Source organism: Larimichthys crocea, chromosome III, assembly GCF_000972845.2.
Source record: "Larimichthys crocea isolate SSNF chromosome III, L_crocea_2.0, whole genome shotgun sequence".
NCBI lineage: Eukaryota > Metazoa > Chordata > Actinopteri > Sciaenidae > Larimichthys > Larimichthys crocea.
In genome coordinates, this window is record NC_040013.1 from 2,797,593 (window position 1) to 2,825,156 (window position 27,564).

The window sequence follows — 27,564 nt, forward strand, 5'->3', positions numbered from 1 at the left end:
TTCTGTCAACCGCTAACTGACACGCCGTGACGGAAACTTCAGGCCGACAACTGTCGGTGCTCACGAGCGGGAGAAGCATCCCATTGTGTGAGGCTGGGGCGGCATGCGGCCGTACTCTGCTCAGAGTCGGTGCACTCTTCACCCCGGATATCTATCACGCACAGACTGATTCAAAAACGAATGCTCCAGAAAAACAGTCAACAACATTTGAACGCCAACAAGGAATGATAATTCAGAGCAGAATATGAAAAATAAACTCTAAATATTAAAACAGATCCTTCCAGGAAGAGCATGTCTTCACATTGGCAACATCAACCTCACGTCTGTGGCGATATCTTGACTCACCTGCAAAAGTAAGCGACACAGACTGGGAGGCCGTCCCTGCATCATTGGTTGCCAAACATGTGTAGTTCCCAGCATCCTCCGGGAGAGCCCCTCTTATGGTCAGAACTCCGTTTTGGTGCAGACTCAACCTGCCGACCAAATCGACACAATTCATGTTTGTCGTTCTCTTTGTGATTACATGCGCAGATGGAAAAACAAGCGATTCATCTCTCAAACCTTCCTGAGATCCTTGAGTATCACGAGACACATTTTTCTTCGAATATGTATTTTGCACAGACGCACGAAGCGCTTGTGGTTTCGGAAAGCGAGATTTCACATCAGAAGATGTAAATCTAGCGATGATGCAAACAAGATGTGGCAATCGTGCATGTCGTTAAAGTGGAACGTAACGACTCACGAAGTCCACTGTGCCAGAGGTGTTGAGTGGGCTGAGAGTTCCCCTTACCTCGGCCGATTAGTGAGGAACATGTTTCCATGGCTCCAGAAGAGCTGGGGAGGGGGGGAGCCGGACGCCGAGCAGACGAGGCGAATCTCGGCCCCTCGGGAGAAAGCCTGGCTCTGGGGCCGGACTACCACAGAAGGAGGCTCTGCAAAGGGAGTCAAACAGAATGCTGATGATGATGATGACTCAGGGCTTTGTCAGAGCCGCATGATGTCATTTACAACTTCCCAATCACAAGTTTAACAACAGCAAAATCCTCGTAATGTGGGTAACGATTACCAGCAATCCATCCATCCGTCTGACTTCATGACTGCAGGATTGCAGCGAGGAAAGCGTTTCACATTTATTTGTCTGTTTTTGAAAATTCATTACAAGCATCTTGAACGAATGCCCACGCTAGAAGCCGCACTTCTCAACAGGCATCCATTCTGCCAGATGAGAAACATTTTCTGACAAGGAAGTGGCTCAATCTGGACTGCGAGGAGGCTGAGCCAATAATGGAAAACAGATGACGGGGGCCAGAGAGGAGCCGTGAGGCCCCGGTGTGTTTAAGTGTTTAAGCAGATGACCTGCAGGGTATCGTGCTACCGTACCTGGGACGAGAAGCCACACGGTGATTCTGGCGTCTCCGTGGTCGTTGGCGGCCACGCAGCGGTACTCCCCGGCGTCCTGAGTCTGCACCCCGCTGATCTGCAGGGACGAGTCGGGCAGCAGCTTCACCCTCCCGGCTCGTGCCCGGATGGCGCGACCCGCTCGGTGCCACGTCAGGTTGTGGCGCATGGAGCCTTCCACCTGGCAGGACAGCACGGCCACGCCTCCCGCGGGGGAACTCACATTCACGGCTGGCCTCAGGACCGGAGAAGGCTCTGTTTTAGTGGCAACACAAGCAAAACATCAGAGTGCTGTTATCAGCGGTGAACAAACAGAGCAGAAATAGTTTATTCTAATCCAAATGTTTGTCCTGGCATGCTCTGTATCGTGTTGATTCATGAATCTGGAGATTAAAATAAAAGTCTGGAACTTATATCAAAGCCTCACTGTGACTGTGATGCATGCAGGAAAAACAAAGTGTGTGTGACATACCTCTAACAGTCAACTGTGTTAAGGCGCGTCCCTGTCCGGCGCTGCTCTGCGCCACGCACTCGTACAGGCCTTCATCCTCAGCTGATGCACGGGCAATCTCCCATGATGCTATGGCAGAATTCCTGAGACAAAAGACACGCTTGGTTCGTTGGCTGGAGCATGACAATAGCAACAAGATCCTATTTTACAGCACATTCAATTAGTGTCTCTGGCACACACACACACACACACACAGTGGGAATAGTTTTCACCACAAGTCAGCTCAGCTTCATGAATGTAATTCAAAGCAGAGCGTTGAACTCCGAGCAAAAGAAAAGGCGCTTTGTTAATTTCTCAAGATGACACAATCGGATAATGTAATGTTCACAAAATCGACTGTGTATACCAGTTTCCTGACAGATGAGCCAATAAAACGCGAGAAGCACTAATGCTTTGCAGGCGAGCTCACTGGTAAGAGCAGTGAGTGACCTAATTAGCGTTTTTTACGGCAGCTAATGGGCGAATGAAGCTGCAGCATCTGTGGGAAGGCAAAGCCAAATGTGACAGAGCGCTGAGCAAAGAGACGGAAGGACTCACTGAAAGAACTTCTCGTCTCCCAGTGTAATCCCATTCCTGGTAAATCGCAGCCTGTAGGGAATGTCGCTCTGCACCGAGCAGCCAATCACAGCGGGCTGCATGTAGAGGCCCTTCACTACATCAGGCATGCTAACAACTGGGGGATCTACAGGAGGAAGGAAACAAAGGTTAGAGGTCAGGAGAGAGATTGATGAGGTGTGAGAGACACTGTGGAGTGGCTCTGGTGAGGTGAGGTGTCCACAGGAAGGGGGTTGTCTTGCCTGGAACGATGTTGGTGTAGGATACACTGGACAGCCTCTGGAAGCGGTAGCCCTCCTCGTCTTTGCCCGTCACCTTGATGAAGAAGCTCTGGGAGGGGGTGCGGAACTCCGGGAGACTCCACAGTCCTTGTTGGCCGAGGTCGGAGGGCAGAGGCACGGGGATTGTACGTAAGGAGCGGCCTGAGCCTGACATGAGCTCAGCGTGGCTCAGCTGACCCGGAGGCTTCAGGCCCGCGCATTTCAGCAAAACATGGGCTGGAAGTCCTGAGAGACAAAGAAAGATCGTCATCAGATCATCTCCTGCAACGTGGTGTCGGTCAAATAAGAACTCAAGAAGCTAACGGAAACATGTCCGGCACCTTTTATCGGTCTCTCTCTGGTGTGGTTGAACTCAAAGACAGGTACGCTGGAAAATCCAGCCCGGAAGTCGAGATTGCTGACTCCTGTGACTCTCAGAGTATGGCGCCCACTGCAGCTCACCTTTTGATGGAAAGCAGTAGTATTCAATTGTCAGAAATGCTCAAGTCAACATATTTTTGGATCATTCACCGGGGCAGTACCTTCAGTTTCCAAGCCCCAGGTCTGGGAAACTTCAGATTGACAACCCGAGCAGAGTTGGGAATATTTAGGAGCTCTTTAAGGCCCTGCGCTTCTCCAACTACACGACCTGAGAAAAGAAGAAGGCGAGTGACTTCAATTCAAAATATGTCTGAATTATTTAACATGGCAGGAAAGATGAGAGTGTGATGTATGGTAATGTGTCTACCGAGAGGGTCGCTGAGCTCGATTTGCGGTGCTGGTCCACTGAGCGACACGGTGACCTCTCGCAGGCTGGGGTCAAAGGGCACTTCCCACTTATTCTCCTGGGCGCTGTCATGGTTGGAGGATAGCAGGTGGACCTTCATGGCCTGGACTGTCTCTTCTACCCACTTTAAAACCTGGCAGGGGGACAAAAACACCATCACCGGACTGTAACGGAGACATACTCGTCGACGGGTGATGCTGGGACCTTTCAAAAAGGCCCCCCCCTCCATCAAACCCTTCCTCTCCCCGAGCAGCAGGCTGCTCTTTGTCGCCGGACTATTCTTTCATTGCTAAAGTATCCCTCCGAGGGATTTTGCCTAAACAAAGGAAAAGTGAAACGACTCGACTGTCAAACTGATAACATACAGTTTTCTGCACTCTCAAGCACGGATTCCCAGAAGAGTGTCTCTCGCAGTGGAAGTCTGTCATGCAGTGGTCCCCCTCCTGCTGCTACAGCTTTCATGAATCATGAGGCTTGTTCCTCAGAATAGAAAGCAGTGGTTTATGTGGATGCGGCGGGGGTAAGACGTCAAAGGGAGGGAAGGGGGGTTCCTTTTGTTTTAGAAATAAATTTAAACTGTATATTCCACAGTATCAAACTGACTGTCAAGCAGGATCATTTATGGACGGAGACAGCTGGGCTTGGTTTCCCATTTTTCTGTTGAATCGGTTAAGCTTCAGAAGCCAGATGAGGTCAGACGGTACCACATTAGGATTGCAAGAGGCTCACTTCTTCTTAAATGAGTCATTCCACCACTCAGAGCAAAGATTACCCAAAGTCTGACATAACGGTTGACAGTTTGATTACATTTAATGGGAAAAACAATCACCGCTTAGATGATAATGTTCCTCCGCAGAAATATACGACAGTGTTGGATTTCAAGTTTCGACAGGTGCTTGACCTTGGAGGTATAATCATTATCACGGTTTTAAGTCAGGACGCAGTTTTCCGCTTGTTTTCTCGAAAATGAAAACAGAAGCAGAAGAGCCTGCTGATGTTTCACAGAGTCTCATTTCACTGGCCACAGCGGGCCCCAAACTCTTCCATCTTCCAAAAGCTTAACAAGCAACTGCTGTCTAGTATTTGTTTTGACCTCATACAGAGAGGCATTATTGGTCGTGCTGCGTCTGCAACGCAACAAAAATGAAGACATTTCTTCCAGCGGGCTCTGGGACACGGCGCCAACGGCAACACATTTTAAGACATTTACCAAAACGAGCAAAAACAAAACAAGGAAAGCCTTTGATAATTTAATTATCAGGCCTCCGCTTTTTTTTTTGTCTATCAGGTCCACCGGGCGCTGACAGCAGCTGGTTCCCCTCGCTCGTTTTACAACTGGAAACAGCTGTAATGTCTGCCACATGTGCAGCCATCACCAGCAGAGCAGGAAACTGCTAAGAAGTGACCTACATCTGCCCCAGGATAGAGTCTATTTCTTATGCAAGAGTGCAGAGAGGAGCGGGCATTACTCTGCCCCTCGGACCTCAGATAAAAGGAAGTTGAGCACAGAGAGGGGGGGGCGGCTTACTGTCCGGACCAGGGTAGGTCTGGAGGGAGCATGCTGAGTTCTGCGGCCACTCCCTTGTCTCAACCACTGGGAATGCAGAGGATCTTAAGTCCTGTGAAACCTCATCCGGCGTGTCTCATTTGAGTTGCTTGCAGGGCTGTTACAGGAAGGACCCCCCCCCCTCTCTGCTATTCATAGAAGCATGACAGATGGGCCAGAATGGAAGAGTTAGCTGAGGCTGAGGAGTGATGCTGCTGCTGCTGCCTTCTCCTCACTTGCTCAGGTGAATTACCTGCAGGAGAACTACGTAGCTGCGCTGTGGTTAAGCAAAACAGCTTGACTCCAGACCTCCCATCGAGCCGGGGTCAGCTTAGTCCTTACTCAGGTTTAAAAACTACAATTGCCGACATTTGCCGGGGACGATATCCCGCTACAAATCAAGGTTATTAGAGCGAATCGTCCCAGATGGACCCCATGCGTCCTTTTTCTTTGGCACACCTGTCACTAGAGGCCTGTTTCGGAGAGAGAGCGGCATCTACGACATAGTTGGTGCCTTTGTTTGGTGCACTCAGGAAGATGAGGATAAAATGTCATTACCAGCTCTTTAACTTGCTGCTGCATCCATGTAATGAGGAAACCATAAGGGCAGTGTTAGAAATGACTCTTCACATGAGGCGGGACGCTACAGGCCAAAACAAAAAGACTTGTGTCTTCTTTCAGGATCTTTAATGGCTGTTTTCTCCAAATGGGTATGAGTCAGAAATCTCCACTTCAGTAGCTCTTACGTACAACTTGCCCTAACCTTACACGTCCATTCCTTTATTTATATTCTGAAGGGTTTAACAGAGTTCATATATCATTCACAGCCTGATTTATACAACGTTTTATGACTAAAACATGGCGAAGCTGGATTTTTTATGGTTGTTGACAGTATTTTCTGATTTATGGAGTGATAAAAAAGAGATATGCAAAAAACCTTTGACTCTAATATGTTGACACAATGCAACAAAAATGTTGAACCCGAGTTTATCCAATATTTGCATCTATGATCTAGAAAACGTCTGCGGATTAGTGCATATTTTATGAGATAATGCACATTTGCATATTTAAACATATCCTAGGCAGCAGAACTGCATCTTCACGATATCTTTCATCACAGTGGACTTTATCTGGAAGCTTAAGCACCACAGGCCTCATTTTTCGATCAGCGCTTCGGGCTGCCGATGACTAAAAGATGGCATCGTTTACCACGAGGAGCACAGATCAGCGTCCAAGTTTGACAGCACATTAGCGGGGGCTTTCTTGTCCACGCTCTTGTTAACTTATCCATTTGTTGATCATAACCAGTCACATTTAAAGTGTGTGAAGATTGCGATACAAGGGGGGAGCTGACAATGAGCTGTTGTGCGAGGACTTGGAGCCAAGTCCACCGGGCAGCTGCGTTGGAAGGAGGGGAGCCATGACAGATCATATCCTGGGATTACAGAGTAAAATAAGCAGTCTGTTTTCTCTCCGCTCTCCCCCCAGAGAGCACAAAAAGATTTTGTATATTTGATTTGGACGCACTTTATTAAACTGCTATTAAGGGAGAATATTTTGCTTAGATTTGGAGTACTTCTGAGGTTTTTAAGGATTAAAGGATTTGCATTAATTTTGTGAAAAAGCATGCCACCCAAGAGCTATAATCACACAGGTCTAAAAAAAGGACTGACATATAGTAATTCAATGCGAATCCAAGAAAGTATGCACATGTTTACGTGTAACAGTACACCAAGAATTTGTCAAAACACTTCACTGCTTCAGCGCACGGGCATGTGGAGCTGAGGTGTGAGGGCCCCGAGTTAATTAAGTCTCTTATTCCCTGAACAATATGACACAAAAATGACTTTCAAACACTCCTTAAACAGCTGGCGGGATTATGGAGTGATAATGAACCTAGGCACCACACACACACACTCACATGTTTAGCTACATGCGAGCATGACATGACAGGAAACAGACCCGCACACACACAAACACGTCAGAGTTCAGAGGTTCAGTGGGCCACCAGTGTGCGAAGCTGTTTGGCTCCAGCTCAGCACTTGCCCAGTCATCTCCTGTGCTGACATGCAGGATACCAGTGTCTCTTCCAGAGGAAACTCTGGCTTCTTTTACGTCTGCATGGGAAGTGAGCCCTGCTGTCTTTGGCTTCTCAGACACGGCTTCTGTTACATGCTGCTTCCGATATAATAGAGTCACTCACCCGTATCATATGACCAGGAAGTTTAATATCAGCTTTGGAACCATTTGGTTCCTTTAAATCAAATCGCTTTTATTACATCAGTGGGTCACGCTGGGTTTTTTTTTCTCTGGTGCTCCCGCTTTATCATGAGTGCTTGTGTTTAACAAAGGTTTGGTCATTGCAGTGCTCTCACCTCGTTGACCTGCTGCTTGTCCAGGTGAAAAATCTGTCCGGAGGAGGTGGCGGCAATCTCCTCATACGCCCTGTAGCCAGGCTGAGAGCGGTCCCCGCAGTCCCCGGTCAGCACAAATACCACCTGGGAAACGAAGGGGGCAGGAGAGTTAAGAGGATTACTACTGTTCGGTGTTTGCTTTCTACGGGCTCGCTTACAGTTGGCTGCAAACTGACGCTAATGCTCATTGTCATGCTCCGAGCAGACGCTGACACTGAATAACTTTTGAAGAAACTTTCCCCCACAGCTCCGCCGAGCATCGGGGGAATTTCATTGAAATGTAGATCCGTCACCGCATGCCACTGTATTCCTTTTGTTACAGCATGTAATAAATGCAAATATACTCAAAACTGTGTGAGGCAGGTATTTAAAGCTTGGAATGTGACCGTTCCGCCGCTAAAGTCACATAAACAGCGTTAAAACATTACAGGAGGGTTGAACAAGGATAATGAAACATGTTTTTGTACCAGGGAACCTCCAGAAATGTGCCATGCCCCTAATGTTTGACATTTACTCGTGCAGTATGTCTCCGGCGTTCTCACAGATCTGTACAGTTTCTCAGTCTGTACCTGTGATTGGCGGAGCTGCACCAGCTGCAGCACGTCTCTTTTCAGCCGGTAGTCTTTGGCTCTGGCGTCAGTGAAGACGTAGATGAAGGATCCAGGCAGGGAAACCTCCAAGGCTTTCTTTATGGCTCCGATACTCATCTCGGGGCAGTCGCCTCCACCCTGGGAGACAGAATCACACGTGATCAAACACACCTGGAAGAAATAAACTCTGAATATCTGATTTTATCTTGATTTTGTACTTGGACAGCTGTTATAAGTCAGCTGTGTCAGGGACATGGGTGCAGAGAAATATTTAAAACATAATACTAAAGCAACCATTGCTCAACTCAATACTCCAGGGTTCTCGTACTCTCTGAAACAATAAATTCAAGGACTTTCCAGGCCAAATTCAATCAAAGTCTGAATCAGTTTGAAACATGGATCAAGGTTAATTACTGTTACAACACTGAGACTTTTTAGAATAAGAACTAGCAGGACATAGCACACTTTTAAGGACTGATGGAAGCACTACAGCCTTACTTTGCCTAGTGTGATATCTCCGAGTCAGATTGGCAACTTAATGATTCTCCTTGAATTGTGTGACAATTACATGACGTTATACCTCCGTTACATCACTGTGGCCACAGTAGCTGCTGCTTGGTAAAAGTCAGAGCAAGTTAGAGCGATGGCAGTCTGCACAGCGATAGCTCGGAGCAGTGTGGAACAGCACAGCGTTCGCTTGTCCATGTACAATAATCATTTCAATGTGATCTGCTTCCCACCTGGACAAACAGCTCTTGGAGATCCTGCTGGAACTTCCTTGGGTCGGTGGTAATGGACACAGGGCCGATATCTGCGAGTTTGGAGACGTAGATCATCAAACAGAGACAATTAAAAAAGAACAAAAATCAGGTGGATTCAATAAGAGGTGTTCTGTTTTTTTGAAACACAACAGCGTGTGCCTGACAATGAGGTGGCTTAGGTGTAGCTTGTCTGGACTTTTCTTCAAAGTCAACAAAAAGCAGCTATATCTGAACAAAGGATTTAGTTGTTCCCTCTCAGCAGTTCAGCATCTGTAAACAGAGAAAAGGCATCTGCAGCATCAGAATTCCTGCTAAGCCACAGTTTAATTTATCAGGACCAGAGTGATGCCCTGTAGCTTTTGTGCAAGACATGAATATCAATCACATGCATACACACACACACACACACAGCTCGGGCTGGTTGGTGCACTGACTGGAGTTACAAGCCTCTGGTTTTCTTTTACACAAATCACTACAATCTGTCCAAAGTTCGGGTGACGACAGAATAATCTTGTTCTTCGGCTGTAGTCAGCATTTTCTATGACGGTGACTCAAGCAGCAGCAGCAGCAGCAGACCCCCAACATGATGGATAAGAGCCTGTCAGGGCCTGACGCTTACTTGGACGCCTTCTGGGGTCAATCGATGGAACCGTAAACATTAACCAATACACAGAGAACGCACTGTTTCTGCTATGGAACACTGTTGTCCATAAACACAAGCCTTTCATTATAATTACTACAGAAAAGACCCTCATCAGGTAGGGTGGAGCCCCGTGCTTGTTATTCCGACTGTCAAATACCATTTTGAAGCGTCAGTGTGAGACTGATGATACAGAACTTGCAGACATGTGTTAAGCTGATGACATTTCTCTCTCTCTCTCTTTTTTTTTTTTCCTCCGACAGAGGAGGCTTTCAAGTCCTCGTCTCCTCCTCATGAGTGACTGTAAAACACTGACAGCAACCGTCACGCCTCTTTGTCAGCCACCACGGCTCCTTTTTGCAATCCTGGAAGTTTACAAGGTCCCCCCAGGGGCAGGGCACATTAAACACAGACAAAATGTGTGGTGTTTTAGTCCAGCTCCTCCACCACCCCCTCTCTCCACCCAACACTGGCTGGCTAAACCGGGGGGCTAAAAGGGTTTTCCGGCTTTGGATGCAGGAGAGGGAGGGGTAATAGTGGTGCTGGTGGGAGTGGATGGGGGGGGTGATTGGGGTAATTACACACAAGCAGACAGCATATGCTTCTCATCAGTGCTCAAACACCCTCCCCCCATTAGAGCACTCTTATTTTCAAGCTGCAGCTTTTTTTCCCATACAGCAGGACAGATGCCGGTCGGTGGGGGTGTTGAAGAGTCTTACCTGTCCCGCAGACGCCCTTGCTCCAAAGAGCTCAGATATTCCTGCTTGATGTGTCACTCTGAGTTCAGTTGTGCTGCTCCATGTAAGAGCACTTTGTACTGGCTGAAACAGCTGCTGAGCTACAGGTCCTGAGATGTGCTGCACTTTGTTTCCAAGGGAAACTTCAATTTACTGAATCAGAGCTACTGAAAACTCAAATCAAATAAAAACCTGCAGTGATGTTAGAAATGTTTCCAAAAAGCAGATTACAGTCTGCTGTGCTGTCTGGACCGTGAAAGACAATCTGACAGTGTGGGCTGATTTGTTTAATTCTGCAATAAATCTCCTAATTAAAAGCATCAATTCACAAATATATTAAGAATTCAGGACTAACACATTCATAAAAAAAAGTTTGTATTGTGTTTGGATAGAAAAGTACCTGGGTCATGGAAGGGTACCAGGACAAAGTTTTTGATGGGTCTGGTTCTCCGGTTGAGGGTCTTCTCCAGGATCCGCGAGGCTCCCTCTATCACCTGTTTCAGATCGTCGTACATGGAGCCGGTAACATCGAACACAAAGGCCAGGGTCGAGGCGCTGTCACCGGATCCATCATCCTCCTCAGTCCGGGGGACTGCCAAGAGCCTGTGCGCGCTGATACAGAGCGCCAAAGCTAAGAACTTTAATAAAACACCGCTCATCTTTTAGATTTACTGCATCTGTCTGCTGGAATGAGGCAAATCACATTCACAAAAAAAAGTGAAAGTTTTTAAAAAGTTTAGATTTCAAAGTCTGGCACTGCTTCCAATCGACAGAAGAAGAAGAAAAAAAAAGATCTCTGGAACAATACGGCTCAGCTGAAACGCATCAAGAGTCCAGAGTCAAATACTTCCACAGGAGTAACATCCGTGCGTAAAGTTTGGAGGAGCGTGTGTGGACTGGCTCTGCGTTGGAGAGCCCCTGGAGAGCTGGTGGTGCTCTGACGCTTCAAACGGGGGCGGAGATGGGTATTAAAAGGTTCCCGAGACCCAACCTGATTTTTCTGTGAGAGAGTGAGTGTGTGTCTCGACCCCACTGTGACTTGCTTGCTTTAACCCTATCCACCCTCCCTTCCCCACCACCACCACCTCCACCTCCACCTTTAATTCGATTTTCTTCGTAATCTCCGTCGGGCCCCTGGAGACGCGCTTTTCAAACAGCTTTACGCACATTACCAGCGGAGTCTGGAGTCTGTGTTCTGGACATGCCGAGAACATTGTCTCAGTAACAGCCTCGTTTTTATAAATAGCCATCGTTTATATTCAGCTGACACCAATCTAAATTTATACATAGCCCACCCTGAGAAACATCCCCCTGGCATATGAATGGATGGAATGGTTTGACGCGCCACACACAGAAATGTGTCTGTTTCTTTTCACCGTGTGGCTGATCTGGATTCAGAGACATGTTATTGATTATTAAACATTATTCTCACACGCTTCATGTCGAGCTATGACACACAGCCTCTTATCTGAGACCTCAAGAGAAAGTCAGGCCTGATCTTATGGATCTAAATAATTCTTCCAAACTAAGTGAACCCAGAATACATTTTTTTGAGATGAGGAGAACTTTTGCTTTAAAATGAATCGAGGATGCGCCCAGGGAAAAGTCTGGACCCTCCAGACCTCCTCTTCTTCTTCATCATCACGTGTCCTTGATGAGGTGAAAGCAGGTCTGCGCAGGCCCAGTGAGCTGCAGCAGCAGCAGCAGCACAAAAGCCACTGAGCCACCTCATTAGCCCACCAATCAATGCCAAGACTTCACACCTTTATGCAGTTCATTGTTCGTTATACAAGCATACAGCAGGCTTAAAGCGTAGAGGGAGTAAGCATGAGACATTATCCCTTATTAGTGAAGCAGCTCAGTGTGCAATACTGGTCTGCTAATGTTTTTCGGGTGTGTGTGGAGTCTTTAGTCTGGATGAGACTCATGAGTGATGAGGAGGCTCCAGAAAAATGTCAGATGAAATAAATCAAACATTCATTTCAAACAGAAAAACACTAAGAATCCAGTGATAGGAATGTTAGCCACGTAAATGCATTTTATTCTGTGCTCTTATACTGTTAATCAACAGGTAAATGACATTTATCATTTAGTAAATCATCATTTGCATGAGACATAAAATCAGTGAAGCTGATAAAAACTTCTTAATGCTGGAACTAAAATGTCCAAGGATGAAGAAGAGGAAGAAGAAGAAGGGAAGAAAAGAAAAAGGCATCATCATCACATGCTCTAGCTCGCACAGGACAAATACAAAGTGGACAATTGCAACCACACAAGAGCTCGCAAAAAGCTTTTACAACCAGAATTGATGTCTGTTTGTGCCTCTCAATGACCGGGGGTTTGCTTTGTGTATGCGCCGAGGGTGGAGCACGATGCTCTCAAAAGACATAATGAGCCTCAATTCATGAGATGTGAGCAGTGTCGCCGGGTGCGCCTCGGTCAGGATGTGGCCGTGCAGACACTGGGCGCTCGTGCTCACGGGGAAGTGGAAACACACAAAAGAATGCACAGACTGCAAACATAGTAAAATAATCTATAGGCTCCCTTTAACACTCTTCTTTAAATAAAAAGCCTGCTCTCTGAAGGAGAAAGGAAGTGTGAGACAAAAGAAATCAATCCCACGGTAATACAGTGCAATACATTTGAACACCTTTTCGATAAAAAATAAAACTTCATTCCATACTTATGAGTCAAATCCCCATAAACGCAGCAAAGCAGAAAATAAATTATATTTACATTATACAATATACACTATACTGCTTTGTTAGTGTTCACGTTTTCACCACTTTAGAGTCTCTCCGTCCACGGTTCCTCTGAGCGTGCATCTTCCTGCTTTTACAGTGAGTGAACCAGACTGCACACTAACATCTCAGAGGGGATTCAGTTCCTTTTGGACTGTCCATCGGGACGAGGGGGGGATCACAACACTGCTGCTTTGCTGAAATGCTCGCACACAGTCCACAACACTCAAAAAGTGCGTACGTGGTGCCACATAGCTGTAGAAGCATGGACAAAAATGACTGAAGGTTTTTGCTGACATGTTTGAAATCTCCCGTCACATCAGAGGATTATATTTATTGGGTTTTTTTAAACGATCCTTACTGGAAATGTAGACGTTACAGCTACTTGACACAGATGCCGTACGGGGCCGTGCGACGAAAGGTTTTTGCGGTCCACTTCTGGGTGAGCGATCGTCTCCCCGTTACAGGTGTGATGGTGCTGGAGGGTTTTTTGGGGGGGGATTTTTTTTTGGCGTGTAACGGATGCTGACGTTGGATCCATCTGGAGGAGTCGAGTGAGAATGAGCACCAGTGAATAAGATGACAGTCAAGTGTTGGGTGTGTGTGTGTGGTTAAGAGCATGCACAAGATAATCACTAAACAGAGCTACTGCATCACTAAAATATGTCTTCGCGAGCTCACTTCACAGTTGACAAAACACTGAGCAGGATGTCAGCAACAATTGGCAGCGGTCGCTGCGTTGCATCAGGCAGTGAGAGGAGAGGGCTGTTTCGCTCTTCACTCAGCACTGCAAGACTATTTGATTGCCAGAAAACAAGTGGGCCATGCTGAATAATTCATGAGAACAAACTGAGAAGTGGCTTCTTCACTTTGGTTTCCAGCCCACGGACCGAGTTCCCATTTTTTCTTTTATTCTTTGCTCGGGTGAAAATAAGAATTACTCTTTATTATCTCGGAGCTGAAGCATGACATGAGGATTCAGAGTCATCCAAGCGGAGAGGTACGCAGGTACCAGCTCATTAATACCCCCACTCACCTTACGTTCCTACACAAGTCCATCATAGAGTGACAATGCTTGAACAATAGAAGGGTCTGCCTTTGAACCCTCCTGAAACTCCTGCAGAGTCAGCTTCCCGTCTGCGTTCTGCAAGAAGAACACGACACAGTGAAGCTTTCCATGCTCTAACACACACTGTCCAGCAGGGGGCAAAAGAGCCTCTTCATGTTAACTCCTGTTCTATGCTGGTGGACTGATCTTTGGTTCAGTGCACTTGGATGGTGGCCACTCTCTGCCAATACAAATCAGTAAGTGCTGCTGCTGCTGCTGCACAGCTCGTCCAACGAGCTCATCTTGGCAGCAGTGGGACGGCGGACACACCCCCTCCGTGTGCAGGCTGCGTCTCATCTTTCACTAAAGCTGAGTGGATTCTTGGGGCTGAGAGGGGAGTGGGAATTAACGCCGAGGGCCAGTGGTGGAGGAGACTATATATGATGTTTATAGACCGCAGGCGGTGTTAGTGACGCTGTGATGGCTGCGGCTAACAGCTCTAAACTTAACAGTGTCCATGTCAAAGCCCTCGAGGGTGGCAACAGGCAGATACAGTCAGTTTTTAACTGCGCTTGCGTTATTATTATATTTATCGCTACAATTTCAATATTCGAATACTGACCTTGTCCATCATTGCAAAAATACGATCCACTCGCTTCTCTGGTGTGTTTTCTTCTTCTGGCAGCTCCACCGTGTTCCCCTAAGACATCAAGTCAAGACATGTGGACCACTCAAACAATTCAGACTCATATTTATGCCTAACGTTTGGTAAAAACTCACCACCATCTGATATATGGCATCTACGATGTTCAGCATCTCGTCTCGGGTGATGTAGCCGTCGTTATCAAGGTCATATAGTTTAAAAGCCCCTGCAGAGAGAAAGATGTTTAAACATGTGGCGTTTTTACTGAAGCTGGGCCGAGTTCAGAAAGCTACCGTGACTTCAAAAGATTATATTAAACTATATTTTCATGGATTACATAGCACGCGGTGTTTCATGTCTTTAGAAGTGGTGAAAACTGAGCACAGGCAGGCAGCAGCCTTTCATGGCCGGGTCCCATTTCAAAAGTGTTTCAAAAGCAAGTTTTTCTGGGGCGTTTCATCTCCAAACAGCGCCAGGTTGCTGTATCTTGCTAATAATCTCCTGTTTGCTGCTCTCTAGGAACCCGCAGGTCCTCTTTCATATGTAATTCATGGCAGCCGGTCCTAAATCCTGTGATTTAAATGTCAAACAAACAGAGGAGGGAGGGCTTTTTGTGTCTTCTTACATCTCAACTTCTCATCTAGAGTCCCCCGAGAAGTCACAGACAAGGCCTGGATGAACTCGGAGAACTCGATGCGTCCGTCCTGCGGAGTGACAAACAAAAAACGGGGTAGAAAGAGAGAGGCAGTCAGGACATGGCATCTTAGTCTCCACACTTGCTGTACTTTCATGAGCTCCTTGCTGTTCTTTCATGATGTCCTTGCTGTATTCGGCTGAAAACGGGGCCAGACGGTTTGCACCAAGTCAGCTGCTATTTTTGCCCTCCACCTGGCTCTCTCCTGAGGCAGAGACATGTCACTTCTGGTCATTAGTAAGATGGATGCTACTGGCTCGTGGTCTAAAAGTTACAGCACAACAACCGTTGTATATTTGGGGCCGGAGACGTTTCATTTCATTTTTTCCAGTCATTCTACATCACGGCAGATAATTCTATCCGACAAGGTATGAAAGATCCCACCATGACACTTATTTCCTCTCTGCTTTGTTAAAAATCCCACGCAGCGGAACTCACCACAGAAGCTCAACATTTTTCAATTACCTTCCCAAAAAAATTGTGGCCTTCAGTGTTCGTCCACGAGGCAACGCTTTGTGAAACCGTGGATAATAAAACGAAGGCTCAGAGTGGCTCGAATGGAGCAAATTTAGACCAACTCGTCACGTTACGACCTCCAGCCTCAGGCGACTGCGGGAGACTTCACATCAAAATTCAATTCAACACCATGTGGACAATGTGGATTTGGTCATTTCATAGTCTCACCAGATACCACGAGGACTGCTTAACTTAATCCTAAAAGTTGTTCCAACATCCTGCCTACCTGTAACCGCTCTGAGTTCAGCCACAGCTGAAGTAGAAAAGCAGAGCGCTCGTCGTGGCCTCGGGGTCGGCTGACTTTATCTCCACCAGACATCTGACCAGCCAGACGATGCTGAAGTCATGCATTGCTGATTGCATAAGTCATAAAAACTGTTAAGATCAATGCATTCTCTAACTATGGGGTGCCTAACGCTAATGAAGGTCAGAGATAAAACATCAGACAGAGCGGTTGTCTGATCTTCGTGACACAAAGCCTCTTAACTGAAGTCAATAAACCTCCAGGGGGGGCTCGCCAACATCCCAGGAGCTGTTCATCTACAGTTCGTCTTCCTAAACGCCACTCAAACCATCTTGTACAGCTGTGCTGAGGGTTGGATTACCTCAGACAAATGTAGCGTGTAACAACTTGGCCTTGTGAAAACTCAGCCACGTCCTGAGCCCACGTAACAGGAGCGAGTTTCATTTAAAAAAAAAACATAAATACATCTTTTGAAAACGATATCGGCATCCACTCCCGAAAACTGATTTCTGGAGAGTTACGATTGTGTGTTACTACTGATGCCGTGACTCATCTTCAGCTCACTGTTTATCTATTTCTTTTAGAGGGCAGAATCATCTGCTCTGCTGTTTGAAAAACTGAATGACAATTTTCGGGCAGAGAACGACTTTTAGAAAGCGTTTCAGAATTCTGTTTGTGCTCACAGTAAAAAAACAAAGACAAACAAAGAATACAAAGTCATTTGAGCAATGAGTCACGCGCCTGGAGTTTTAATACATTTCAGAGTCTAAAGCAGCTTTCGTTCAAAGAGGTTGAACCTTTTTCTGTATATAAAACTGATAGCCTGCAGTTCTAAAAGAGGATTTCTCTTTTCTTCAGTTCATCCTCTGTCTGGAAGAAGGTCTTTCAGATTCACTCTGTCCTCAGTCGTCTTTAACATCCCCTTCCTTATCTAGGAGCGACCTCGGACGCACAGCCAATGTCAAACGATTTCTTTCATGTCGAAGTAACAAAAAGGTACAAATGTTTTTCTCTCTGCCTCGTGATGTAGAAAGAAAAGTATGACATGATTACAAACCTTGTTTTCATCAAACACATTGAAGACAAAGGAGGCGAACTTTGTGGGATCTCCGAAAGGAAAGAACTGCTTATAAATCTTCTGGAAGCCCACAGCGTCCAGCTGCCCGCTCGGACAGTCTTTAATGAAGCCTTTGTACCTGGAACATAAAGTACAGACAGAGATTATTTAAAAGGAAGTGGGGTCATATGAGGTAACCATCCTATACTCAGTGTTTTATCTACAGAAGATGGTGGTCAGCACACAACACCAGGGCACACAAGCAGAGCGCTACACCTCACTGTCCGAAAGTTTTCTTTGGAGCTAACCGCAGAACTTCCGTATTCCTACGCACACTGCAGGCTGCTGCTCGACAGGAATACAGTCAGTGGCAGAGAAAAGGTCTGTGTGACGGTAAGGTAAAGTATAGTGTACACTCACACAGATATCGACACAAAGCTCTGCCTCTGTGCCGGGATCCCCGTCTCAAAAACTGGAGGCATGATGACCACACTGAGTATCAATACGTACCTTTATTCAACCCCACTTAGCCGAACTATCCCTTTAAAACATCGTTTACAGTGTAATGAAAAGACATGATCGGGACTAAGCCGGACAGGGATGATGACAGACCGAAGTCACGTCCTCACGTCTAAAGCAGGCGTTACTGATTCAGTCTGAAAGCGTGTGCGAGATCAAAAAAGGTAAAGTGCAAAGCTATTTGTCTCATTCACGGATAAGAAGATCGCCTTAATCCAATATCAAGCCCATAGTGGTTAACTCTAATCAAATTACTCTCTAGTTCTCTTTTGATAATACGCGTGGCTGATAGATAAGTCTGAGAGCTTCCTCTCGCCCCTGGAAATGACATATCTAGAGAGCGGCTTAATATCTCTATTAACCTAAATATAGACGCATCTCATAAGCAATTTCAAGCGCAGTCACTCAAAGGTAGGCGGTTTCCTCGTACGTGTCCGTGAAAGGAACACCATCATAGTCTAAGTAGACTGCAGCAGGTCAGGGAGGAAGGAGGAGAGTCACAGCCTTTAGAAAATGTTGGATCAAAAGCAGGAAGGAAATAGCAGGGAAATAATAACTCTGAGTTATAAAAAGCAGCAGAAAGCTTTTGCTCTTGATCAACAGCAAAAATGACGCAAGTTCACACGAGGGAGCGCTGCGTGTTCGTCTGTGATTCAGTTAGGGCCTTTCAAAAATAAGGCTGTAATTACGGCCAGAATGAGAGAGAGAAAGGGAGGGAGCGTTCGGATGAAGAATGAAGGCCAGAGCAGATCTTTTCTTTTTTTTTCCACTCGCACTCTGGCTCCGCACTCCTCTTAAACTCTTTACTTTTAATCTGCCTTGGAGATAATGAAGCGGTTCCATACAGTCAAACAGAGAAAGAGAGAGAGAGAGAGACAGAGGGACGCTTTGAGGAGCAGCTGGGGAAAAAGAAAAAGTTCAGCAAGGAGAGAAGCAAGAATCGTGAATTATCTGGAGATATGCGGGGAAACGAAAGCCTCGCTCGCTATAATGCAGAATGTATGAATGAATGCAGGCTAATTGGTATTCAAAGTGCAGAACACATAATGCATATCATAATCCAAAGACGACCCATTTCACCTGAATTCATTCATTTTTGATGACTGTGGAATATCATAGACTAAATGATACTATTATACACGGTATAGCTGCTGTACTAGTCAGTACAGGAGAGGCTCTATTGCTCTTATTATCTTTTCAGGTGGGTCAGATAAAGTTTATGACCCACAAATAAAACCGATCTGTGCTCCAATACTAATATTTTAGCTTAACAAGAAATAACAGGGCAGAAACGTGTTTTTTTTTTTATTCGAGTTAATTCAAAATATTGCAACAAGCTTTCCTGTATCCTGCCTCACACTGACCACATGAAGAATGAGGTCATGGTGCCCTGATTAGGACCCTTTGAGGTGGAAACATATCTGCATTTTAAATCATTATGAGGAGTATTTCTACCTGTGAAAACATGCCTCCCGTTGCTCCTATGAGTTGCTCAACTTCATAAAAACCCAATTCTGAATTAGTGTTCCTCCGAGACCGATACGAGTATCGGAAATGCCTCCCGTCCGATATCTATGATGTCATGTCATTTGTTAGTCCACTTCCCAGCAGCACCTCATCATGTTTTCCCAGGAAAGTCATGACCTGACCTACCCTGACTCTGATTGGCTTATCCTAACTGGTGTTTTAGAACTTCGAAGAAAAGATGATTTCTGACGTGACGTGTAACGTTAGTCAGCAATCTGAGTGACTGTCAAACTAGATAATAAAAGTTCATTTATTCTCTTTATGTATTTGTTCATGTTTTACAAAGAGATTAGCCAGGCCATAAAACAATGAAAAAAATATATTATTTATATGTTTCTTTACATATCAGCCAATATGCAAAGTTATCTGTATCAGGAAGTAAAAGATGTCTAGATATCTACCTGAGATGCCTTTTATAAGCACCTTATTACCTCACTGCAAAGGTCAAACTGAAGGAAATTAATTTATATTATGTAACAGAAATGTCCATAAAATAAAAGTTATGTACTGTATCACTGACTGTACATAAAGATGGACACTGCATCTCCACTTCCTCCTGGATACAGCTGCTGCCTAGCATCAAATAACTAACTGAAACCACACTTATCAGAAAGGTTGAATAATGGAACATTGGAGTGATAAAAACTTCTTAAAGCTCAGAAACCAAAAAATGATTTTGTGCATACTCCCATCCACTAAAAAGGAAGGGGGTGGGGCTTATGACTTATGCTGCAACCAGCCACCAGGGGCTGATAAAGATGTTCTGGTCTCACTTTTGTGGAGCTATCGGGTCGCCCATCTTTATATACAGCCAATGGTCACAAGTCAATAACCACATTTGAGGAGCTCTTATGAAAACTGTTTGGAAGTTATTTCTTTAATAAAATAATAATAAGATAAGTCAATATATTAGTTAAGTATTGGTATGCACTTAGATTTTTTGATTTATCAAAGATTTAAAGACACCAAAATGTTATTTTCCGTCTTCATCCAGTCGTGAAGAAATGACCTCATAAGGCTGACTACCCCGTTTAACATATTACCATTACAGTTACACAAACAGATGACACATACAGTACATTGGTACAGTACTGAGACACTGCAGCAGTGTAAACATGTTTGCCTAGTGTCAGAGTCATCGGAGTCATAATCAGAATCACCTTCGTTTGCCAAGAACACATCATGTTCGAGATATCTGACACGGTGAAACTTGGTGCTAAGACACATACACAGTGGGACTGTACTTGGAAGTAGTGCAATAATTCAACTACGCACTGTACTCGCGGGGACATAGCAGACGTGACATTGTGCATCAGACCATGCTGGAGAGCCAGCATGAAGATGAAGTATTTATTACTGGCACTGGCTCCTACTCCTTGGCATCTAGCATGGTGGTTTGCTGAAGAGCTGTGCAGTATGTTTCTCTTGCTCCTGCCTTGCTGGCAGGAACATCACTGCGCTATGGCATTTTGCTATTGATTTCAGGTGAGCCTCGAGCATACTAATGACGTTCCCTTAGAGGAGAATTAGAAAAGGGAACAAATTTAATGCACAACACAGGCATTTATCTAACCCTGCTAATTCTTCTGTGTCTGTGCCTGTGCTCTAATTACACGCCATCTGGCATTTCCCCTGGTAAAATTCCCTCTCATCCCTCACACTCAGCCGTGTTGATTGCTGTTGATCTTCAAGTGAGGACTCATGCAAACTTTCCTGTGAACAACGGCGAGGGTGATGGTGAGTTAGCTGGCTGCACAGCCGGGGAGGAGGAGGACGAGGAGGAGGAGGAGGAGGGGAGTGGAGGTTTAAGGGGTTGGGGGTATTCCGCCCCAGCGCACACTCAGGCAGCGCCAGAGACAGGCCTGCTCGGAGGCTCTGGACCTGCCGATGCCCAGCGATATCTAATGCTGCTGCTGCTGCGTGGCTGTGAATGTGCCTTGGCTCCTTCCCCCCATAAACCCCTCCTAACAGGGCACATGAGCAGTGACTAGCTCTCGAGGCAGAGCTCTTTTCATGCATGCAAAATTAGGTAGTGAAATGCAAAACCAGCGCAGGAGAACTGAAGTGTGAGCATGGAAGAGTGATCACTTCATTACAGCGCCCCCCTCTTCTAATATGCACTATTCTTTGTTTTCGAAAGGAAAAACAATAGCTCAAAAGCAGAATGCAGCAAACAAAAGCGATGACTGTGCTCGTGCTCGAATCATCCGGGCAAATAAAGATGCATTGTCTCGTATCCGTGTGCCGGCAGCTGTCCAATTGTAGCTTCAGAAAAACATTCAGAAATTCACACCTGAGCAGTAATGATCACTCTATCCATGGCTGTGTGACTTATCCTGGCCTGAGGTGTCTCTGGTTCACGAATATGTTTCATTTGGATATGTCTAAGTACATGTTACAACACTGACTACAGGCTGGGATCAGGCCTCGGTAAGATTACCAGAGGCTGGTGCAGGTCACGCTGACTAATGGGTACAGAATCTGACAGGAAGGATTACTAATCGGCAACCTTGTAGAGGCTCTGTGGTTCTGTGTAGTCATTAAGAGCCCTGAAAGTGAAACAACCCCCGTGTCCTTACGCCATTCTTCTGTTATCTAGCATCCCTTTTGCGAATAGACCAAAAAGGTTGCTGAGGAATGCATCATGGAAACGTTTGTATCTGCCGTTATCAGCCTTCAAAGTCATCCAGTCTCAGTACGGCTTCAAAGTCGTTCTATTTTCGGAAGTCATCTGTCTTCAGGGTGGAGTGAGGCAGATGGATCGACTATCAAACAAATAGTAAAAACACTATCTGTGGACTCAAGGAACCGAACGCAGGCCAAGCAGGTCAAGACAAGACAAGACGAGACCCCCTGATTCCTGCGAGCTTTGCCAGTAAAGCCTAACAGGGATGGAAACATTCTCTTTAATAAATGAATATATACACTTACCACTGCTGCACCTCTTTCTCCGTAACTGAAAAGAAAACAAAGAGTGACATTAGCTTTCAGGAAAACTTTGGCTGTCCTAGAAAAAAAGTAGCTTGCTGTTAGGTTACAACGGAGGAGCCAGGAACCGTTAATCATCCTGGCCTAATCCTTTCAGACACACATCTTTAAACTGACTTCACCAAGAATCCAAAAGAAACATGCGATTATTGGGAAACAGACATGTTTATTTGAGTGTAAGTGTGGTTCATTGATCGGAGCATACTATCAGAGGAAAAGAAAAATAATAAGAATTTCTCCTGGCATAGTATAGTAGAGGACAAGTGGGAGTAAACCCCAGGGAGCCGCAAAAAAAGACAAACAAGGCCGAGGGAATGAAGGTCAGCCGCAGATTTAAGATCGAGAACAGTTTAGGAGGCAGGATGTGTTATCAAGCCCACACAAACACCATTATCTGCCAGTATCTAATCAAGCAATCCCTCATGGCTTTCCCATGTCTCTTTACTTTCTCTTAAGTAACCAAAGCAATTTTCAGCCTCTCTGGCCTCTGGGGTTGCTAATGAAAACAAGGGCTGCAAATCAATAGCATTAGTTTAACCAGGAGGTCCTTCGAGAGAGACTTCCTCAGTTCGTGCTGCTGTAAGTCTGAGGATAGATGCTGTCACTGCTGTGTGGGCCCTGGGCAGAGCAAGGGGCTTATAAACACAACAAACAGCTAGTTAGTTAATCAATAATTTCTTGTACTGTAATGTTTAACCTTGAGCTGCTCAGTCACGGCGACTGCAAAAGCATACAACCAGGGAAGCATGCCGAGACCTCCACTTGACACAAATAAGACATTTCTGGGCAAATTATCCAACACCTTCACGTTGCAGGTCATAAAAAATATATATTCAGTTCAAGGAAAAAAGGATTTTGTGTAAACACTTGAGATGTGCTCATGTTTTCATAATGTGACTACTGCAGTGATGGAGTAGAATCATACGGAGGCTATCGATGACAGGGCCAGGTCAGGTAGCCTTTGTCTTCACACACATCCCGGGCCCCAATTTGTTGCTCATCGAGAAACCCCGTCATGTGACCCCCTCCCCTTTTCCCGGGAAATAAATGTCAGGGTCAATCTCACGACTGTCAGCCGAGCCAAGCTACCATTAAATTGGCCTCAAAAGTCAATGTAGTCCAAAATTGAGGCAATTTACCATGGCTAGCAAAATATATATATATATATATACCGTATACATTATTACGAAACTGAGTCAGAGGCAATGGGCAATAATGCAATCAGCCCCAGTGTAGAAGAGTGCAGGGCCCGCTCAGCCGGGGTAGGCCCTCCAGGGTGTGCTAGAACACATCCAGCTTGCACTCTGTCACTGTGAGCCTCTTCATGGCTTTGACATCTTACAAAACCATCGTGCTGTTACACGAGCCTAGCCTACATCCTGCGGACATCTTAATAGGACCGTTGGTCTTTTCATGTGATGCCACTTCTGGGTTAACCGAAGCTCTCGTGACCTTTTTTTTTTTACACCAATACTAGCACGTATATATATTCAACTCACTAAAAATAGGCTGTGGACAAGTTTGTCTTTGTACGACATCACAAACTGGAAAAAACAGTGTTAGTAAACAATAAGCCAATGTTACAACGTTACGGTGGTTACTTCTTTATTTCTTATGCTGTAGTTTCTCTTTCAAACTCATCGCAGACTAACCTGGAGCGATGTTCGAGCTCTGCTCGAGTGGAGACGGATGCAATTCGTGGCTGAGATTGCCAATAGTCAAACACTAAATAACGTTCTTGGCTACTTACGTGCCAAAGCCCACAACTTCAGCGCACGTCATAGCGTTGTGCTGGAAAAAAAACGGGCAGAAATTAGCACGTCTATACCCCGTAGTCATGTTTCCTTCACCGCTGATCGGAGCTGGCGACTACTACTACCTCGTGACTACTGCAGAGTCATTTGACCTGACTGTACCCTTTCCCACTGAAGACAAAAGCCAGATGTTTGTGGTTTTTTTGCCGAGTGTGAAATGGTCTTTAAAGTACAGGTGAGGCTGTAACCATTTTCCAGAGCTTTCCCTGAGAACAGGAAAAACACTGTCTAGCCGTCTCGAGTCCTTTTTGTGCAGCTTAACGTTGCCTCTGGCCAGAAAGGGTTTTATTCAAATCTAAGGTCGTAATAATTTTCTCATGAGAACGTCTGCATTCTTAAACCTACAACAAAGCACAAGACAGACAATTATTTGGGACTTAACAGGCTGTGTTTCTGCTGTGGCCTTCTCGGTTGCCTGTTAGCACAGAGGGCATAATGTGATGGAAGAAAACACTCTGAAACAAAATGTACCAAGTCCCAAATCTGTCAAGAACCAAAGCGTTGGCTAAAATGGCAGACAAAGCTTGTCATGGGAAAAGAAAGAGACAACAGGATGAAGGAAAGCAGAAATGATAGAGTCTCAAGTAAGGCAACGGCAGAACGAGGGAGAATGATCGCGCTGGGAGAGAAAGCTTGGTGCCCCTCTCTCAGCGATGCTAACCAGATAAGATCCTAATTACACTATTCCATTCCCTGCTCAAAGAGGGCAATTAGGGGATAAAGCGAGAGAGACAGGGCGAAAGGGTAGGACAGAGGAGAGAGAGAGAGAGAGAGAGAGAGAGAGAGAGAACAGGGCAGCAGTAAGCAGCCCAGCACGAAGCCCAATCTCCCTCCACAGCAATTTCCTGCCACAACAGCCTTCCGTGGTTCTGCTGCGGAGAGACCCACCACACAAATAACACTGTCATTAAGCAGCCAATGCTTGTCAACTCCCACCCACACCTGCACGCTACTGCACAGCACTGCTCAAACAACAACAACAATACTAATACTAATAATAATAACGCTGGGCTTCAGAAATAACACACAAATGATTAATACAGTGTCAAATTTTTAAGGACAGGAACAACATAAATCCATGTACGTGCATGGTGTTTCACTTGGTTCATTCTCACCAATCAAACTATCGCTGTCAGCCTCTAATGGCTAATTAATTTAATTTATATTCTCCATCTCTGTCTCTAAAAAATACACAGGGGGTGGAGGTCCTCCATCTGTACATAAAACCACATCCTCCACCTCTCTGAATCCCCCCTTAGCTCGATATCTGATACCAGGCTCAGCATCTCCATATTCATAAAACCCTTCAGCGTGATTTAAAGATGCTGATTAGAACTTTTTTTTGCTCAGACCTCAACCAATCACGATTTCATACGCGACATTTAAATGTAAATTTAAATCAAACAGGGGGGAGAGCTTAGTCCCAGCTGACATTTAGCTGTAGCTCTGCTCTGTCGATAAAACTGGTGAAGAATCCCAAGATATCCCAAACAGTCAGGGATACTCACTGCACAGCACGAAATGTGAGTTGATAGAATTAAAAGTTTCACACTGTATTGTCCAGATTGCTGCTTTATTCTCACACAAGTCTGTGTTTTTTCCTGTCCAAAGACAAGCAGAAAAAGAAGGCGGCCTGACGGTACTCACAGTAGGTCTTCCTTGTCAAGTCCTCCACCACCTCTTGCTTGAGCTTGCTGTTTGATTTACCCATGATCTTCAGCTCTCACCGACACCTCCGAATCCACCTTGGCACGCCGCACCTGTTACTACCTCGTCTCCCGTCTGCTCCTCTGTCAAAAACATACACACAAAAAACGCCGGGGCCAGTTCAGGTGAGGTGACACCGGTGAAATAACACACTTTTTGTTTTGTTTTGGAGAGAGAATCCCATTCGAGCTAAACTGAGCCTGTCGTTCTGTGGAGTTCACTCTATCCTGCGGTCATGATCTGCTCAGTCATCAGCCCTGGCACTCCAGACAGGCCAGTCAAAACCCCCGAGGGGCCCTCTGTGAAGAAGGGCCGGCAGGTTGTTGAGTCTATACGAGCGTTTCTGCTGCTGCTGCTGAGTCCCTATGTGAGCGCCTCATTTCTTCACACAGCACGCTGTGGGCAAAAGATGCGTTGCTACCTTCGTCCTTGGATACAAGAGTCACTCAGTGGCTGTATTAAGCACGCTCACTCCCTCACAGTCATTCCTCTGTTCTTCTCACTCCTCCCACCCCTCCTTTTTCCCACCACTATCTCTGTTGCTCTGGGTGAGTTACTGTAGAGAAGAATCCTCCCTCTTGACAGCCGAGATAAGGAGGTGTGTAAGCTAAAACACAATGAACAAGAGCTCGCCTTAGTCGGATGCACCCCGCTGCACTTTGCACTCACTCAAGTCTTGACTCTAAATCCCTGGAATTTACACAGACGTAACAGTTTAAGAAAAAAAAAAAGTCGGTAATAATTTACGAGAAGCAAAAACAAGAGCTCCACATAGTTCTAGGTGGCAGCTGAAAGGAGATCTGGTCTTAAAATAAGTGTGTGAGCTGTCTTGAAAGCTTATAGGCGGATTTGAAGAGTGACAGTTTTCCTTTTCTTCTCCGTTCTGACTCATAATTCTCCCTCCCTCCTTCCTTCCTTGGCCTCACGACAGCACGGTATGGTGATTTCCTCCCTCTCTGTCATAGCGGACAGGAGGAGATGAGGGGATAATGGAATTTCTTTGTATCACGGGAGCCTGGCACGCTGGCATGCATGCACTGATGCCGAACCACAGCAACTGTCTGTGTGTGAGAGAGAGAGAGAGAAAAGTACCGTACGCACTGGGCACCTTCACTGCTGCAGACATCTGTTCACCGTCTCCATGGTCAGTGATGTCCTTCTGAGGGATGCCACGCTGGTGATCACCATCTTGCAGTTCCTCCTCGTGGTTTTACTTACTGTGTGGAGTAAACAGATTTTTAATGATTTGCTTTTAAATGGGGTGTGTGTTGTCACCTGGAGACACAGACACACTAAAATCTGCTATGTGGAGCAAATATAAAAAGTGCAGATAAGAAATGACATATTCAAATGAGAGAAAAACAACACAAGCTCAATTCCTAACGAAATAAAAACGTCTGGGTTCGCATGTGTCCGCTTACATGTTTGTTTTGGTTGACAGGAGTGAGGCAGAAACGCGTTAGCCGCAGCAGCAGGTGGGACGTTGCCTGGCAGCAACCATGGCAACGACAGTGCAACGGCTAACGCGCGAGCCTTGGCTAAGTCATTGTGCTCGCGCCGCCAGTTGACTTAAATAAAACATAAAAAACTTCATTTAAATTTAATTTTAAAAACTGACTTCCGTTCGGTTTGTTTTTATTTATTTACCTGAGCTCCAGAAAGTAGTAGTAGTCGTCGGCGGTCCGACAGTGAGCCGTTGGCTGGTTGTCTGCTTCTTCTTCCTCCGCCCGCCCCGCCGCCGAGTTCCGGAGCGTCTCGCTGCTGCGCGGATGGTTTGTCCGCCTGTGTGCTGCTCTGATGCCGCCGTCAGGGAGTGACGTTGCTCGCTGGCCCCGGTGCCAGAGACACACACACACACACACACACA

The 27,564-nt window shown here is 45.8% G+C and overlaps 2 protein-coding genes across 6 annotated transcripts in view; both read right to left on the reverse strand.

Annotated features, from left to right (window-relative positions):
- hmcn2 (hemicentin 2) overlaps positions 1-10,866 on the reverse strand; it is a 45,863-nt gene extending 34,997 nt beyond the window's left edge. The window contains exons 1-13 of the mRNA XM_027273359.1: positions 10,600-10,866; positions 8,802-8,872; positions 8,041-8,199; positions 7,433-7,555; positions 3,473-3,644; positions 3,267-3,373; positions 3,066-3,186; positions 2,707-2,970; positions 2,447-2,591; positions 1,871-1,992; positions 1,381-1,653; positions 791-932; positions 346-473 (exon numbers count right to left, since the gene is read on the reverse strand). Of these exons, the coding sequence (XP_027129160.1) occupies positions 346-473; positions 791-932; positions 1,381-1,653; positions 1,871-1,992; positions 2,447-2,591; positions 2,707-2,970; positions 3,066-3,186; positions 3,267-3,373; positions 3,473-3,644; positions 7,433-7,555; positions 8,041-8,199; positions 8,802-8,872; positions 10,600-10,858 (2,086 nt within the window). The 5' untranslated portion in view covers positions 10,859-10,866. The remainder of the gene's footprint in view (positions 1-345; positions 474-790; positions 933-1,380; positions 1,654-1,870; positions 1,993-2,446; positions 2,592-2,706; positions 2,971-3,065; positions 3,187-3,266; positions 3,374-3,472; positions 3,645-7,432; positions 7,556-8,040; positions 8,200-8,801; positions 8,873-10,599) is intronic.
- A 2,567-nt stretch (positions 10,867-13,433) lies between these two features.
- ncs1b (neuronal calcium sensor 1b) lies at positions 13,434-27,564 on the reverse strand. 5 transcript variants are annotated; one of them, XM_010736067.3, is made up of 10 exons: positions 27,345-27,564; positions 26,806-26,914; positions 25,638-25,780; positions 22,120-22,144; positions 17,143-17,281; positions 15,257-15,335; positions 14,769-14,857; positions 14,611-14,688; positions 13,977-14,084; positions 13,434-13,481 (listed from the first exon to the last, which is right to left on the reverse strand). In XM_010736067.3, the coding sequence occupies exons 3-9, from the start codon at positions 25,699-25,701 to the stop codon at positions 13,986-13,988; spliced, it is 573 nt and encodes a 190-aa protein (XP_010734369.1). In that variant the 5' UTR covers positions 25,702-25,780; positions 26,806-26,914; positions 27,345-27,564; the 3' UTR covers positions 13,434-13,481; positions 13,977-13,985. The 5 variants fall into 5 exon arrangements, with proteins under 5 accessions (XP_010734369.1, XP_010734366.1, XP_027133949.1 ...); XM_010736064.3 differs by having other exon boundaries at positions 26,799-26,914; positions 27,345-27,563; XM_027278148.1 differs by lacking the exon at positions 27,345-27,564 and adding an exon at positions 27,119-27,245.